We start from the raw sequence: 18,916 nt of genomic DNA, 5'->3' as shown, positions 1-18,916 counted from the left end.
GCGACTTATGAACCGAGCTGCTCCGCTTATGTCCAAAGGCTCTGACAAAGGAGAATCCGTCGGTCTTCTTTATTCGATAGGCGTATGTACATATGAACTACACGTTGCATTATTGTGTGTAAATGATATACAAATGGCGGTCTGCTTTGTGCTTCGACGCAATATTCTCACGCGTCAGGCGCGCGAAGAAGAAACAGGGAGAGAGGGAGGGAGGGAGGAAGAGAGAGAGAGAGAGAGAGAGAGAGAGAGAGAGAGAGAGAGAAGAAGCGATGAAGCAGTTTTTCGATCCCAAGGATAGCATCCTGGCGTGGCAGTACGAATGAAACAGGTGCTTTCGCTACCACGTCGCTCCAATTCCTCCCTTTGATTCCTTCGCGTTTCGCTATGCGCGAGGTATTTCTTCTTGGATACGCGGGAAACGCGGAGCTGACACAATTCCGCGGACGTAAGAGAGACGTCGCGCGCGTGCGAATTTACGTACATTTACTTGCACGCTCACGGGACGAATGTGAACCGGTGATACGGGGGAGAAAACCCCCGTATGCGGTTGCACACCGCGCCGACATCGAGCACTTGCACATTATTTTTTCCGAGGGCACGAGGAATCGCGGTCGATTTGTTTACGGACGGTGCGTGATCCTCCTGCGTCATTACGTTGAAGACGATAGGCAGCTTCATTCTCTCGCCTCATTTAAACGGAAAAGCAAAAATGAAAAGGGGAAGACGGAAATTTCGTTACACACTGCGCGGTCGTATGACGTAAGCGTCACGTAAGTGACGAAGATGTAAATCGCATAAAGTGCACGATGCAAAATGAGTTCTCGCGGCGCGGAGGCGCCGCGACGTCCTGCATGAGGGAGACCCGATGGAACTCGATCTTCCGTGAAATCGAATTGCGACACGGTTTTCTCTACGTGGTCGACAAGGGACGAATGTCAATGCATACATCGCTTAGCTATTGTATTCCGCAACTGCTTCCGCTCAAGAAAGCGCTTCTACCGCTGCCTGGCTGCAGAATGCGAAAGGGGATGTGGGGGAGGGATAGGGTGGACTCTCTGGAACGGAGCTCTGGAATGCCGCGGTAAACATTTGAGATATGTAAGCTTCGACAGCTGGTCGAGACAGCTCCCGTTTAATGGTGGATATTGTAACCGAGTAGAAAATATCAGATTTGAAATCTCGTGAAAATTGCGCAATGATGCAACATTTTTTTATCGAAATAATTTATATCGTATATATATATATATATATATATATATATATATATATATATATATATATATATATATTTTTTTTTTCTATTCAAATTCCATTTAATCCTATTCTACGATTTATACATATTTTTATTTTATGTCGTTTTTTTTCTGTAAAATCGTGTTTTTGTTTTACATGACCTGTAGACCTTGCTTTCATCATTCTATTTCTATTTTTTATTACAACAGTAATTTTACTGATGTTTTGCTATTTACGTCGAACATCTTTTTCATTCATGTTCTTTGCGACTTATCATTCGACTTATCATAATTCATAGATCATTATCATAAATCATAAATCATTTTTGAAAAAAAATTTTTATTATTATTGCGCATGAAGGAATTCTGATAAAAATTATCAAAAAAAGTGTTATTTTTATTTAAAACAGAAGCTTTACGATTGCAGAGGCATATACGATTGATTGTTCTTTATCAGCATTTAAGTGACGTATTTCTGAGTTTACGTGGGGGAATCTGTTGTCTATAGTTTCGCAAAAAATTGTTAATCGCGTTGCTCTGTATCGCACCTGACACCTTGTACAATGTTTCACCGAGTTCTAAAACGCAGCTCTAGATTAAAATTATGTCAATGCAATTTCTATACGCTATTAATATTTACTTACGTTTATCATTTCAAGTTGTTGCAACTCGTACATTTTAAATACTTAATATGAGTGGATATGTAAAAATGTTATTTTAAGAAAGATTCCTGACGTTTTATGTAGAATACATAAATGTAAATGATGGCATAAATTTTACGTATTATTTATTATACATTTTATTTAAATTTATAGACGAGTAAAATTATACATATCAGAAGCGTGAGATTTTGATAATCGCATAAATTTCGCGGAATATAATGACAAATGACATCGTGAATGATGTTTGACGAAAATTAAAATAAAAATCATTCGCGTACTGCATACGTACTGCATACGATAATTAAAAATGTCATTTATTTCATTTTCTATTTTCGAAATCGTTAGAGTTAGAGAGACAAATTAAAAATTACGTACATTACAATGTGAAACATGGAGAGGACATTAAATATACAAACATGATGTAAATTATAAGAAATGATTTCTCATGTAATTTTAATAAATTGATCAATGCAGTTATGATAATTAATATCAACAAACAAATGTATTTCATTATTACATAATATCTTCATTTAGCTTGTTTTATATTACGGCTTATTATGACATATTATTTATTTATATTTATTTATTACATATTATTTATCATTTATTATTATTGCCGTTTTATTTGTTGTCATTTATCGTATTTCATTATTATGTTATTTATCACATTCTGTCGAAATATTTCTCAAAATATTTCACCTCATACAATTTGCATGCACGTCGTCTTTCGCGGCTCTCTCTCGAAAGCAACAAGTTCGACCACGATCGGGACGTCTCACCCTACTTCCTCTCCAACCCCCAACGTCGGACGTCGCGTTGCATAAGTGCATCCTGTAGGATTACCGTAAAACTTTTATTCCGCGCGTATCAGAGATGCAAGAATGTGCGTCGCATCTCGGCCTCGCGCCCAGGGCGCGGTAACGGAAAGAGAGGGATAGCGTGAGAGGGTGAGTTACTCGTCGACGTATGATTTCTCCGGCGCCCTCCCTCCCCCCCCCCGGTCAAACGCGCATGGCAGTTGGAACGGCGAGTATTTAAGGGCTGATCTCCGGCTGTTCTCGCCACTGTCACACGGTACTCTCGTCCGGGCCTTTCGCCGGCCACCCCACGCGGCGCTCTCGCCCTCGCAACCCCTCCTTCGTCCTTGCCGAGCCGTCGTCCACGTCCACGTCCGCACGACATTCCGCAGGTGGATCTCCACGTTTCCCTCTCATCCATTCCGCGCGTCCCGACGCCGTTTCACACGGATCTTAGTCTCAACTCGAGAGCTTTGGAGATTAATCGCGGAGCTTCTCGGGGGCACACCATCCCCCGTGGCGAACTCGCGGTCCCGCATACGGCTTATAGTCTTGCCGGTGCGACAAGGTGCGATAAAGGGGGCGCGACGAAGCCGTTAAAGCTCGCCGCTTTCGCGACGCCGATCATCCCTTCTCGACATCGCAGCAATTATCTTCTTTGCTATTTTTCCGCTCTCGCCAGGTTGGTACCGTCCCGTTTGGATTTAATTTTAATTTACTTGAGAAAAACATATTTTTGAAACAAAAGCATGCGTTATGATTTACGTTTACCGCGCCATCTCTCGATGGGTTTTCTTCGAAAAATTCCGATGAAATGTATCGGTAATACTTCTTAAAATATAAATCATTGAATTTAATTAATATTGTTGTATGAATTTTATAAGATATTTTGAATATTTTAACATAGATCTTTTAATACAATTATATATATAAATATAGAATTATATAAAATTATAATATTGTATATTATGTAGACAATATTACAATGCAGTATTATAATTATATACAACTAACATATAAATAAAAAAAATTTTTTAGATGTACATAGATATTTGATATAATAATTGAAAAATTGGCTATTGATTTGCAAAAGAACGCATCGATGTTTATTTTGCTTGAGAATTCACATCCGCATTTATATGAAAATATAAAATGCTAAAGTAAACTCTTTATTCAATATTTTACTTTGCAACATAAGAAAAAGGATACTTAAAAAGTTTGAGTTTTGTCCAATTTTGTAATTATCTAATATACAGAAAAGTTTTTGTTTTCACATAATTTTATTCAAGAGAATCGATGCTAGAGAGACGGATGTATTGTCGTCTCTCTACTCTTCTTCCAGAAATAATTCTTATACACCCACGCGAAGAATATAACTTCATTAGGGACTAAAGTGTTAAAGCGGCTTTGAGGCAATTGAATTGACGTAATTTGTTTTAATAGTATTCCTTTTTTTTTACGTATACAACACTTTTTATTAGCGGTTATTGGAAAGCAGAGAAAAACGGGGTCTTTTTATATATTAATATTAAAATAAATATAATTTTCCTATTAATTCTCAACTTTAAGATTGATATGTAAGAAATCATTATTTGTATAAGGTGGAACATAAAAGTATCGATATTATGGTATCAATTGAGTTTCCTTTTACGTACTAAGCTCGCATATTTCTTTGACATTTTTCTTGAGAGCTCTCGTCGATTGGCAATGAATTTATTTCACGACTGGAAGGACGTGCAAGCGGAAATTATCTGGTAAAAACTGTATTTTATGTATGGATTAAACATTGGATGTAGACATCATTTTATGTATATATTATGTTATCTGCATACAAATTAGGTTGCTCGTTTACATCATTATGAGATTTTATGTTACACAGAACATGCTATAAAACTGAAACATTTTGGAAAGCAGAAACATTTTGGTAAATATTCCGACTCGGAAAGAGGTTTCTTGAGATACTAATAATTCTTAAATTACGAGGATTGAAGAACTTCTCCGCGAATTAAATTCGAGAAGAGCAAGTGTGAGACATTATTCGGCGTTCATCGTGAAGTATACTTTAACAGAAGAACTTTTAATTAGAATTTTAATTACCGAAGTACAAAGTACCGTAATTTAAACAGTTTTGATACAGCATGATATATCTACGATTCTCATTAAAGGAAAATTCGATGTTTAAATTATATAAGAAGAAACGTGCATCAATTTCGCGGTAATTCTGAGACCTTCTGCAAACATTTCGTGTCGTATTGATGATGCAAAAACTCGAAGAGTGGAGGTGCATTTAATCTTTCAGGAGATCAATTGCGAAGTTTGACATTTCAAATTCGTATTCGAATAAGACGTTGCGATAAAATTGATGGCGAGCGTTTCAATTTTATTCGACTATTTAGTAATGTAAGATCTATTTATTAAAATGTCGAACCTGGAAATTGATATCCTGAGAAATGTAAAAATAAACCGCCGATGAGTGCTGTCTCTCGATATCATCGTGATAAATACGTTTAAAATGATTTCACGATTCGACACGTAGGTAATTGATATCGATAAATAACCCAAAGTATCTAAAATTATAAACGTAATTAATATAAATTAACACAGTGGGTAATTTATATTTCACGAAAGTGAAATCTTTATATAAAATCCGATACGATTCTGATACTTCGATTACGTTGTGTGATAGGGAATTTGCGTCGATTATTACAAGAGAGTGGTTTTTCGCTCTTCAGTCTGCGTGCCATCATTCGCGATAAAACGATGAACAATACGCACGGAATTAACATAACAGTCGGATTTAGGAATTATGTACCGGATTGATTTAATCATTTTACTCAGGTATATATATTACTGTACATTACAATCTCGCATGTTAATTCAGGTCGGTTCATACGCGACGAGATGTAACACGTGGCAGTCACAAATATCATCCTCATTAGCGTCTGACGATTAACACTGGCTCTTAATTAATTAAATTAATGTACGCGGTTCAACGCGGCTTATCGTTTCCTTCTCCTTCGTTAGTCTCTAGATTTCCGTCTCTCTCCTACGCTACGCTTAATCGGAATTATCACAAGAATGAAAAGAATAAAAGGGACAAGGGAGAGAAGCATCGCATAAATTAGCCGCTGTTTTAATAACAAACAGCTAAGCGACGCAACGATGTATATACCGCTCTTCCTTCGCGTAAGATGCGAATTAATTTTCTCAAGGTTTTCATTAATTCTTGCCCGCATCGTCGGATAAAACGGATCAGAGAGACAAATCTCGCAGATCTCGTAGACGGGATGTATCCCTTAAATGTACACGCCCTTTGTCTTTTTCATCCTTTTTTCGCGAAACGATATTGTCTCGTTTCATTCTTTTCTTTAATAGTGCTTTTGGCGCGCGATATCTTGACCGTATATTACGGACTTTCGAACGATATCTCACAAAGAGGCAGCTTCTCTCGTCCTCGAAAGGAAACGAGAATTTCATTCTCCCTTCTCTTTTGGAGTAAATATTGAGTAATCGCCCTTTCCTCCTTACGGGGAGCCGAGCTTACGGGCGGCGCGACGAGGGTCGAAAATCCTCCTGGATTACGATGCCAGGTGACTTTATTATTCCGAAACTCTTATTTCGGCATTTCGAAAAGTTCGCGATCTGGGTAAAGTACGCACGTACGAGTGACTGAGTCGACGATCTTGTTTTACATAAAGTTAATTCTCCACGCACAGGCCAAACTTTTCAGGAGGCAAACTCGACCGAATCCGGCCGGGTGTACTAATCTCCCTTGGCCTGGGGGAGGGGGTTTGCGTGGGGGGGGTTATCGTTGCCTCGACGCGATGGCTGCGATGCCGGTCTCTAATGCCGCGCGTGCAACTTTCGCAAGTTTAATCGCGATCGTAATACGCGAGGGCAAACTCGTATAATCCGCTCCCGTAACAACATTCGTAACATCCGTCCGCGGGCATCCTCCGTCCGTGCGCGAATAATGCAATACTCCTCGTGCGCCGCATTAAACCGTCAGCTGTAACGAGCGATTGTTATTTCTGCCCATTGCATTCGGCTCGATCTCACCCCGAAACGACGCGGGCATTTCGGATATTCGAGACATTCATATTCCCGAAACGATAAGATCGATCGGCGACATTTCGCTTCGCCCGTTTGACTTTAGCTCATCACGAACGTGACGACGAGCTCGCTCGCACTGTAATTTCCGTTATCTGCCTTTGGCATTCTCTCGGCTGCTCATTGAGAAAGAATCTGAAAATTACTCGTTCTCCTTCTGTTAACTGAATGGTTTGCGATAAAGAAAAAAGATTTTGAGTAAATTGAGTAAATTGATAGCTTTCTTGAAGTTCGATGAGGGTTTAATGAAAGGGACAAGGAATTAAATATAGGGAATCAGAAAAAAAGAAATTAAAATTTTCGACACACGCAAAAGCATGCTTCAATGAGGTGATCCCTTTAATTAATTCTCGAAATTTAATTTCCCTACAATTAATTTTTAATTTCCTATGTTTAATTCTTTGTTCTTTATTCCTTTCATTTCTTGACTCTAACTCGAAAAGGATAGTCTACAATAAAGAAGAATTAATAGCTTCAAATATCGTGAACATTATAGGGATGCATCATTCGTTAATGCGTATACGTATTCATTTCATTCATTTCAGACTTATTAAAAGTTTTCTTCAATGCTCGCTAATAAATCATTTTTGCCTAAAAAATATGAAGAGGTTATTTGCAGTCATAGATTACAACATTATAAGCGAGTCTCTAATGGACTTTTATAATATGGCCGGTGTATATATCGTGGATAGGCAGTGGATAGCACGTGATTTATTAAAATCATTTCAAGCACGATAAAACGTAAAGCTAACGAAACCCGGCGTTAGACTTTCGAAAACTTTTATTATTAGAAATCTGCCACGGTCGGAATGTGACAGAAGTAAAGAGAAACATGTAATAAACTGCATGTAATAGATGCTTTTATTGCCTGCGAGGCGAGTTTTCGTATCCGAGTTTTTTTTTTCATTTATTTTATTTATTTTTTTGCTAACATTGCTAGAATTTATTAGAATTGTGATAGCGCAGGGGAACACTTATAATATCCGACATTGCTGGCGACGTAATATAATTATTGCGCTTGTTAGGTATAAGATACCTACATAATGGAACCTATGACATATAAGAGTTCGTGGAACAAATCAATTTTTTGTTGGAAAGTAATGCGGAGTTAAGTCTTGATATTGATAATCTTTTTCAATAGCTTCTCTAATGTCGTTTCCGCTGACTCGTAATATCAGAGAGATATAGACAACAATTTTATATTTTACAAGAAGTTGTAGATAGTGACAATATAGGACAACAATATATAAACATAGAGGGAGAGAGAGATTGGAAGGAAGGATTACACTTCTATACGTACAAAATCTGCAGGCATGAAATCGAGCCAGAAAAAATTGGAGCAGCGATATATGAACCAGGAAATCCGATGAAAAATAGGCATTCAGCAGTCAGTCAGTTTAAAATAAAATGTTGAAACTGCGATCATTATTTTACGATTGAAAATTAAAACTCAATTTCTTCAAGCTCTTTATATTTGAAAATCATCAATTGAAAGAAGAATCAAGAATATTTTAAGAAAGATAAAATAGTAATCTTAGACTTTCAAGATTAGAAAAATATTTTTTAAATTTCATAATCATTTTGTTAGAATAAATTTTCATTGGAATATATTAAGATTATTATGCATATTAAATACAATATTAATATAAATGCATATTAGTAGATAAAAATGTTTTGAAAGTACCAATGTTCAATATTTGCTACTTTTTCTTATTAATCTTAATGTTGTTTCTTTAAATTTAAGATAGACTCCATTTGTATTGCTAATCACTTTGGATGATAAACTAAATTATTTTAATTAAGTTTATCTTTTTTCGAAAGAGAAAAGCTAATTTCTCAGAAAAGTAAAAGTAGAAAAATAAGAATTCTCGCTTGATCCTTTCGAATTGCACATCTATGTGATTTCTCGCGGTGACGGAAAGACTGTTTCATCTTTTCGTTTTCATGGTATTAATATTTCATCGTACCTTCAAAGATACCTGCGCGTGAATTCGATTCACGTGGTAAGTACGGTTCGCGTGATATGTATTATTCCAATAATATCAGAGAGATGAAGGGAATTCGAAACATAGTCAACACTTTCAAGATATACGCTTATGCATAACATCACTCGTGCATTAATAATTCAGGGCATTTCAGGACACAACATACGCGATATGTGTCAATGTAGTCTAGAATCTTATTTATACTTTCAAATATATATATTATCTTTATATACCATAAAATGATAATATGCATTTATTATTATTTTTATTTTTAGAAGAGTTTTACATATCTTTACATTTTTAGAGATTTTGTGTTATTTTATGATATACTAAACAAATACGAATGTCTGTTTTTTTTATTTTCTACCAGTTATACACTTTTATGTTTATTAAATATACATATACAATATATATATATATATATATATATATATACAATAATTCTCGCATACATATCAGTTTATAAAATATTTTCATCTTATAATTTTGTGCTCATAATTTCTCACGTTATGTTGAGCATAAAAGAGCGATTTAAATTTATCGGGGTATTATCTTGGTATCAGACATTCATTCTCCTTTAATCTAAGAACATTTAAGAACATAAGAAATCGGAAGTTTTATAATTATCTTCGACCATTGTCTCTCTTGAGTTTTCTATCGACATCTCTTTCCGAAAATTTTTCGCTTTTTTATCCGTTTCACTTTAATCACATTGCCATGTATATATACACATTATTACACATTGCCATGTGTAACCTCTTTTTACAGCTATTACAAAGCTAAAACGTATAGGTCACGTGCATAGAATGCAGGGAATAATCACATACGAGAAACACATATGTATATCGGAATATACGAAAACGCACGTTTTTAGCATTGAATCGTATTATATACTATTCGTTGCATCGCCAATATTTACATACGTGCACTCGCACAATTGATGATAGCGAATGCAAACAATGTTACAATCATCTCTCTTTGTATTTTAATTTCGATATTTTCTAGTATCTGACTTGTTGAACATTAATTAAATTTAATCTTTATTAATTTTTTTACACTTTTTTAAAATATTAATTAGTTTTTTTAGTTTAATATTAATTTTTTTAGTTTAATATTAATTTTTTTAGTTAAATATTAATTAGTTTTTTAAATTTAATATTAATTAATTTTCGCATCAACATTTTGAATAGTTAGATCGATATATTTTTATAATATTTTACTTACAACTGCTACTTAAGATTTTCTTAATAATAGACTTTTTTTTTAATCTCAAAGTCAATAAAAAATAATTAATTTTTTTAACCATAAAGTAGATTACTTTCTATTATAAATTAATCATAATTCTATAAAATCTACACATTTTACGATCAAAACCAAAAGAATAAAATTCTCATTTAGAAACATTGATGACAAAATACAATGATTTCTTTAATCTTTTCCGCTATTTTTTTTTTTTATTTCTAAAATATGTCTAAATTTTTATAATTTATCTTTTTAATTAATTCTCATAAAAACGAAAATTTTTCTAAACACATTTTTTTCTATTAGTCAGTCGACTTTTCTTTCTTCTCCCCCTTAAAAATCCGCTTAAGCAAATCATTTTGAACGATTTGTCAAAAGGGCGGATGGACTTGTAAAAATTTAAGAATTTTTCTCGGTGATACGCGTGTACCAAGATGTCTTTTTTGAAGTGGGGTTTCTTGGTATGCGCGTACTTTCTTTTTCTTTCCCCGAGACTTAGTCGGGCGTGTTTTATTCAAACAAATTTTACTTCCGGCATCACCCCGCCTATCTTTCTTCCTGTATATAACGCTCGGCTCAATATACGTAAAACACGGATTACCGGGTCCATCAACCGTGAGTGCCGGTGAATCAGCAACAGGTTGCCTATTTGCTCCGATCCATGTACTACAATCGTGTATAAGTAGCTCTCGTCTCATGCAAACTCACATCGCAAAATATAATTTCAAAAAAACATATTCGCCGACTTATTTACATATGTCATCGAGGTTGACCTGCGTCAGTGGATAGTTAATTTAGAGAAATTAATCGTCCCTTAATTAGTTGTTGTTGTACGAGTAAGAGGATCCTCGAAGAAGATATTACTTGAGTATACGTAGAACGTATCCTCGGGATATCTCCTGAAATATATTCCATATTATTTTTTATTAATTAACTCCTTATAAAATATAATAATTAAACCTTACTCATTACTTTCATCCTGTCGACTTAAAATTTCGATGATGCGCGTTTATGGAATTTCTTTTTTTTTTTTTACTTTCTTTTAGAAGTAAGTCCGGGAAAATTTCGATTACTTCGGTAAAATCTCGTAGAAAATTTTGATGTATTTGTAATTTTCATAGGACGCGCTCTTTTCACACGGCTCTTTTCTTCCTTTTCCAGAGGCGAGAGAGAATATTGAATTTGTTCGCCTTTTGTCCGCAAATGTTTGTTTCCGCTCTGATCCCGTTCGATGCTATCTGTTCAAACGAAATAAAGACTATCGGGCAGTTCGAGCACGAGCATTCGGTGTAACATGATTTTGTTCGCAAGGTTCTCTCGTATCTTTATCAATAGTTCAACTTATTTCTCTGACTCGTTTTCAGATCACCTGTACAAGGCGACGCTCTTATGTCCTTCTTTTTTTCTTTGGACGATTCTTATCGTCTCTAACATTCCTCTCGTATATACAAACTATTCATCTTGCACGTGTCTCGATGAAGTACATTTACAATATGATTTGTGCATGATTTGTGTACAATACGATATCAATTTTCCGCGCATGTAAAAGTCGTGTTTCCGTGGTATAAAAAAATATTATTGCCGCGCGGTGTCTGGAAACAAGAGAAGATATTAATTTGATAGAAAAAAAGTTTTTGATAAATTAAAAGTAAAATTAGATTTAAAATTATCTTAAGAGAAATGAAAGAAGATATTCCTTTAATACAAAAAGAAACTTTTAATGAATCTAAGATTAGATTAAAAATTAAATTAAAAATAATTGATTTAACTAGAAATTGTATTATCGTTAGTTTGGATGCACAAAATGAGAGTTTATAAAAAATAACAAGTATCGTCTTTACAATTACTTTGTGCCTGATCAAATTTCAAAATGTCTTATGCAATCAAATGTTAATTGGCTCTTTGTACATATGTATATATATATATATATATATATATATATATATATATATATACATGATAATATAATCAATTATATATATAATTACACACACACACACACACACACACACACACACACACACACATATACATATATATATTTTTGTTGTGATATTATGATATTATCATATTGATATTGCTTTATTCAATTAACAATCGTATTTGAAATTTAAGATCAGTTCCATTGTAACCGTTTGCACATGTAGACATATGTCAGATAGCTTGTCGAGGACTGTACTATTATATTTCCCTTCCGTTCAGATTGCGTGAACAACGCGACACGCAAGTTAGATTCGCGTACGTGACATCTAATTCTCAATAGGCTATTATCATTTGAGGAAATCGTACGTCTCGACCCACAGGTCAATATATGCGGACACTTGCTTCTATATATGTTACGCAAAATTGAAGCGGAAAATACGGCAATACAGTAATTAAATGCCTGTTTTATTTGCGTAAGCATTAACGACATTGCATTTCACAATCTCACTTTCTTCAAACATGAGATTTCTTTTTACGTTCTTTCTTTTCACGTTCCAGTGCGATCAGACGGAATTGAGAATGGGCTGACAATTCATGCGATAAATCGCGTCTCACGGAGAAAAATAATTTAATTAATGCAAAATTATTATATGAATTTCTTTTAATCGATACCATTTGATTATTGATTTATTAAGGAGAAGATATAATTTTGATTTTGGTCTACCGCATTTCAAGAGTGTAAAACAGCACATAATTAGTAATAAATATATTCTTGAAATTATATAAATATAATTTATAATATGAAATATGTATGTATTAGATTCTAAAGATCTTGCTTCAATTAAAAAACATTTTTATTAATGTGCTTGTGTTTAAACACATCTTCGGTCTGCATATACGAGGGTCGTTCGATAAGTCAAGTAAAAAAGCAATAAAATCACCTATTTTCAGGAAAATTCTTTTTCACTTTTCGACGAAGTCTCCTTGGAGCTCTACACACTTAGTCCAGCGGTGTTCCAATTTTTTTATTCCTTCGGAAAAATAGGAAGTCTCGAGGCCTTCAAAATACGTATCCACAGCAGCGATGACCTCCTCATCGGACGAAAATTTCTTTTCCCCAAGCTAGAGATCTTGAGATTTGGGAATAGAAAGAAGTCACAAGGGGTCAAATCGGGAGAATAGGGTAGATGAGGCAATTCGAATCTTAATTCATGCAATTTTGCCATTGCGACTGTGAAGATGTGAGCCGGAGCATTGTCATGGTGAAAGATGACTTTTTTGCGCGCCAATCTCGGCCGTTTCGTTTGCAGCTCTTCGTACAAACGATTCAGAAATGTAGAATAATATGCTACTGTTTGACCCTTCTGTAAGTAGTCAATGAAGATGATTTCTTGGGAATCCCAAAAAACAATGGCCATTATCTTCTCGGCCGACAAAACAGTCTTCGCTTTCTTTGGCACACATTCACCAGGCGCTGTCCATTGCTTCGACTGCTGTTTTGACTCGGGTGTACAGTGATGGATCCAAGTCTCGTCTACGGTCACGAATCGACGCCAAAAGTCTTGTGGATTGCGCTTAAACATCGACAAACACTGCTGCGAAATATTTTTTCGCATACGTTTTTAATCGAGCACTTTTGGTCAGCAATCGCGGCACCCCGCGTGCACAAAGCTTTTTCATTTCTAATTCTTTGCAGGATATTATGCACTCTATCTACTGAGATGCCTACAATCTCAGCTATCTTACGCATCTTCATTCGGCGAGCTTCCATGATGATGGATTTTTTTCAATCATTTCTGACGTAGTGACTTTAACTGGAGCGCGCTTCATCTTTGGTTGAGGTCCGGCCTCTTTTGAATTCATTAAGCCAAAAATAAACGATCTTTAACGCTGGTGCAGAGTCCCTGTGAACTTCATCCAATTTGGCTTTAATCTGCGCAGCTGTTCACTTCTTTAAATAAAAATGTTTAATCACTGCACGGAATTCGTCTTTCTCCATTTTTACGACACTGCTGCCATGTTTACTTTCAATGTCTGCCACAGGTAAACTAAGCGTCGCTTTTGGCTGAAACTTGGTATGAGGCAATTTGAATAGTATTACTTCCTGGTCATATATTACACAGTTCATTGTGGCGCTATCTCGCAAAAATTTATCTGACTTATCGAACAACCCTCGTATATTGCTGCTATTGCGACAAGAAAACAAATTTTGTTACAATAACAAGTTGTGTAGGATCTTCTGTGACTGGCGAGATAGAACAATCTTAGTGAGTAAATTTGTTTATAGGAATTTATTAAAGCAAACGATCTGTCCGCAGCAAATACAACGAAATCGCCAGTAGAATGGAAAATAAACAAATCTAAAAAGAGAGTACGTTTGTTACTCAAGTAGAAAGAATAATTTGCAGATCTAACATAGTTATTTTTGTAAATAAAATCTATCTAACAGATTTTTGTCCATGCAATAATCAAAATTTCAAAATTTAAGTTACCATAATTAAATACATTTGCAATCTTTTTTTAATAATTATCAAAATTTAAGCTATCACAACTAAATACATTTGCAATCTTGTTATCTGTATTTTTTTTATTTTCTACATTTGTGAGAAGCTATAATAGGCAATCGGCCTATTATATGAATATTCTTTCTTGCAGCCCGAAAATGATGAGCTCGACGCTGATGATCCTCATGTCCGTGACGACTATGGCAATTTTGTCCGGTGATGCTCTCGCCGCATTGCCTGTTCAGTGCAATACGGGATTTCTCGAGGAGCTTCCGCCTAGACTGCGTAAAATCTGCGTCGCCATCGCCAGAATATGGGATGCCAGGGAGATGAACGATTTCGTCGACGATAGAGGTAATCGTTTTATTGATTGAATTGTTTACTTTATCAGCACAGATTACGTAACGTAAACGTATTACAATTTATCTGCTCGCGAATTTGATATTAAAGAAGCTTAAAGGAGATTAAAGATAATAACGGTAATAACGAAAATTTATAACATAATCAAATTCAATTGAAGAATGACCAGTAGAAATAGAAAATAATTATATCTTTGTGATGACTCTGCTGTGAACAATTAAATTATTTAAAAGATAACAGAAATAACGAATATCTGTCGCGCGTATATACAAGAAATTCGCGCATTTCTTCTCTCTCCGCAATTGCTTTCTGCTATATTAATTTACGTTATTGCGTCGAAATCTCGGGCCAATGTGCCACTTTGAATGCTGGCGCCTGAATACGCCACCCACGTTCCGCGTCTTCAGGATTGATTACGATGGGGATAATTATGCGACTCGTATATTTGAATTGCTTTCAGAATACCGGGAGAACTTGCCACGGTACGACAGCGGTGTCAAGAGGCAAGACGTCGATCATGTTTTCTTGCGCTTCGGGAAACGACGTTAGAACCAGGCATCACACCCCGCTCTGTATTCGCAAGCGATAAACGACTCGAGTTACCCTTAAGTTCCCATTCGATCGTCCCGCCATCGACTCGTAGATCAGATGTGTATAAAAAGAACAAAAAAAAAAAGGGGAAAAAATACAAAAGAAAAAGAACAGGAATCTACAAATTATATAAACGCCGCGTATCGCGCTGAGAAATGATCGACTAATCTCGTTAACGTCGTTAATGGTTTCCTCGATAATTTTCACTTTCGCTGTGTCTAAACAGCATTTAAGAGATCAAATTGGTCCCCTTGAGCGATCAAAGTGTCAGATCGCTCTCGCGAAAATAAGTACATCTTGTTAAATATGAATTTTAAGCGTGTTAGCGCAATTAGTCTGTCCTCTCTGTTCTATAAAAGCGAGAAGTTTAAAAGAACTTTAATGAGCAATTAAACGTATATTATATTGCAGCACCTACTAACGGCTGACGTTCCATTTGTGAAACAATAATTTTACATTGTAAAATAATTTCATTACGAGATAATTTTAATGATATAAATAATATCCCTTTGAACATTTTATAGAAATTAATTCAGGCAGACTAAAAGAATAATTGTATAACGCTTGAAGAAATATTTACGTTTATTAGATAGTTATAGAAATGAATCTCTCGATAATTTATATTCTTCTTGTTTCGTCTGAAATAAGTTTGCGAATAATGGCGAAATATCGAACTATTGAACATTAAATGCTCGTAAAAAAATTGAGGCTCTACTCTGAATTCTATTTTTCCTCACCATAAATAAAAAAAAACATATATCGCAACGATAAACATTTTAATCTATACTGTATCACACTATGTACCGAACTTACTCGTATATTAATTAATCAATTATTTAATTATTAATAAACTATTGTAACTATTTAGATCATAGGTCAGATTAACATCGTCATTGAATGTAAGAAGGTAGGAACGTTGTGCCGCATCGATTTTCGCGCGACTTCTATTTCCAATTAATAATTCTCATCTTCACGTCGCTTGCGAAATAATGATCCCCCATGTGAAAGTAAAGAGTGTTGTGCAAGGTCTGTGCATGCCATTTATTTTATAGATCAATCATTTTGCCGCGCCGTGACACGATCAGTGACACGGACAATTAGTCTGAACGCGAAATTCAATTAAACTGAACATAAATTAAATAATTGAATTTACTTCCGGAATGTATGTTAGCTATTTAATATCTTGGATTCATGCATAACACGCGCCCACATTAGCTATTCTAATTTGATTCTATTTATCCAAATGAGATTTGCTTTGTTATATTTCAAAATACACACATTTCAAAATTGAAGAAAGACGAAACTCATGGCGTTATTTCACGAAGATTCGAACGAATCATTTCTGATCGAAAAGAAAGAATTTTCCGCATTTTACTTTTGTTTCTTACTTAAAATACCAACGGATTGACAAAAAGATCTTTTATTAAGATATTTATTAAAATTCTTTCTATTATAAATTTCTAAAATAGATTATTCTTGATTATAAACAACGTTCTATAAATATGTGATTATTTACATGTGAATTAATATGGATCGACTTCGAACTTGGAAACATGCCTACGTGTTCGTTCGCACGCCTGAAACAGCTTGCATATTTATCACGAAAGAGAATAGAAATACGAAACAAATGTGCACAGCTGTTTGAACAAACGAACTTCGTGTTACTAAACAAAGTACACGCGACATTGAATACCTTGCATTACCTGTTTCCCCGCTGATGTGTCGAAGCGACGATGTTTGTTTTCATGTTATTATTACACAAATTGATGATACCATCCGAATTATTTCTACAAATGTCCAGTTACCTTCGTGTCGAAAATTTCGATCTAGAAGGATATCGTATTTCCAATATTACATCTTACGTTATCTCGAATATATATTCGCACTTCGTTATGGATGTTTTGTCACTTGAAACCGAAACCGGAAATGTTGTAATATATGGCTGATGTGACGCATGCTAATGTACGTTCATTGCGAGGTAATGATATATTTATTATATATAAAACAGATTATTTATTATATATAACAGATAAATGATATATACGTATATGCATATAAAGTGATTCTCTCAGAATGCATTGTTGCTTATTACACTGCGTGATCCTTCGTCTCTCTTTCTCTCTCTTTTGCTCTTCTGTTTGCGATATTAATCTTACGTATAGCGCGCTGTGGAGAATATTTCCAGTTCTCCGAATTGCAATGTCAAAGCGGCAGAGATTGCGAATGTCTGTGGTATCAGAAAACCATCCATCTGCGTCGTCTACGTCTAAGTTGGATGCGTGAATTTGGGATTTTGCGAAAGAATCGGCAGCGAATATGCATAGCGGCGTTTCTGGTGGTGCGATTTGAGGAAAACCGTCGGATCTTTTTAATGAATAATAAATCGCGTTGCAGAATGTCGCGACGATTCGCATAGAAATTCGACGAGGGAAAAAGAGAAGAGGAGAGAAAAGGAACGTTACGAGCGAGTCTAATTGTCGACAGATGAGCTCGATTTCCGGTGATGAGTCAATCTTGCGGAAATCGAGCCACGAGCGAAATGAAAGAAGAGATGAGGGCGGCCGGAGCTGAAGGGATCGAATATCAATGAGGCGAAGAATCGAGGTAGACGAGAAGCTATTATGCAATTGGCGGCTTTTGCGACATATCTCATCGGCATCGGGAGGCATCGCGTGTCGCATTGCCAAGGATCGATTATGATTTAACAGAATAGGAATCGCTTCACTACTTTTTATCCCAGAAAATTGCATTCACTTTCCTTTCCTCTGTCCCTTCTTCGCGTATCTAACACGTTTAACGCGCAAGTGGTTTCGACCTGTAAAACGCAAGAAAATATTGTCTTGTTTCTTGCGTGCTAATATTTTCCGAGAATATACGGTGTGACGCTTTCGCCCTTCTGTGTATACTGCATCCTTTTATTGCGGATATTTTAAATTTCCGCGTCAACGCGCGTCTCGTAGTCTCCGTCGCCGGTCTTATTTTTCGTGATCCACATATTACAACACCACAAACATTCGTGTCTAACCATTTAGAGAACAAGTTATAGGACGTTCTCTTTGTCAGGAGCGTATTTTTTTTTTTATACAATATATGAAAAATTGTACTAGCAATTTTGAAATTTTACGCATTTTAGGCTCAAGTCAAAGTGTTTTCTTTATATTTAAATTTTAATTAGAACTTTTAGAATATATATTTTACAAAGTCAAATCCACTTCTTCTGATATTATTTAATCTACAGCTTCTATTTAAAATTGTAAAATTCTATTGAAGAAAATCTTTTCTTTCGAAAAATATAAAATTGTTTGTTTGCTACTTGTTTCAAAACGCAAAGTAGGATTTTAATTTTTATATAAATTAAGTCAAATTTTCATAATTTTCTGGAATCTATAAACGTTTTTAAATTAAAATTAAAAGTAGGAATAAAATTTCGATTTGAGTATTGAGCAAAGTAAGCAACTGTAACATCTTTTTCTTTCGCCGAAATCAAATATAAATCTTCCTTATGCAAAA

General features: G+C 35.2%; 1 protein-coding gene and 1 long non-coding RNA gene across 3 annotated transcripts; one reads left to right on the top strand and one right to left on the bottom strand.

Annotated features, from left to right (window-relative positions):
- Positions 1 to 3,236: 3,236 nt before the first annotated feature.
- Ms (neuropeptide receptor myosuppressin) lies at positions 3,237 to 17,480 on the top strand. Its single transcript, XM_011640364.2, has 3 exons — positions 3,237 to 3,373; positions 14,607 to 14,809; positions 15,276 to 17,480. The coding sequence occupies exons 2-3, from the start codon at positions 14,614 to 14,616 to the stop codon at positions 15,362 to 15,364; spliced, it is 285 nt and encodes a 94-aa protein (XP_011638666.2). The 5' UTR covers positions 3,237 to 3,373; positions 14,607 to 14,613; the 3' UTR covers positions 15,365 to 17,480.
- On the bottom strand, positions 9,035 to 14,181 carry LOC105428202 (uncharacterized). Of its 2 annotated transcripts, none has more exons than XR_016138371.1 (3): positions 12,893 to 14,181; positions 10,994 to 11,620; positions 9,035 to 10,927 (listed from the first exon to the last, which is right to left on the bottom strand). It is a non-coding gene; the product is annotated as an uncharacterized LOC105428202 (long non-coding RNA). The 2 variants fall into 2 exon arrangements; XR_016138372.1 differs by lacking the exon at positions 12,893 to 14,181 and adding an exon at positions 12,061 to 12,877.
- Positions 17,481 to 18,916: the final 1,436 nt, after the last annotated feature.

The sequence above is a fragment of the Pogonomyrmex barbatus genome, unplaced genomic scaffold (assembly GCF_055798465.1).
Source record: "Pogonomyrmex barbatus isolate J1 unplaced genomic scaffold, ASM5579846v1 scaffold14, whole genome shotgun sequence".
NCBI classification, from domain to species: Eukaryota; Metazoa; Arthropoda; class Insecta; order Hymenoptera; family Formicidae; genus Pogonomyrmex; species Pogonomyrmex barbatus.
This window is presented reverse-complemented; position numbering and strand designations above follow the sequence as displayed.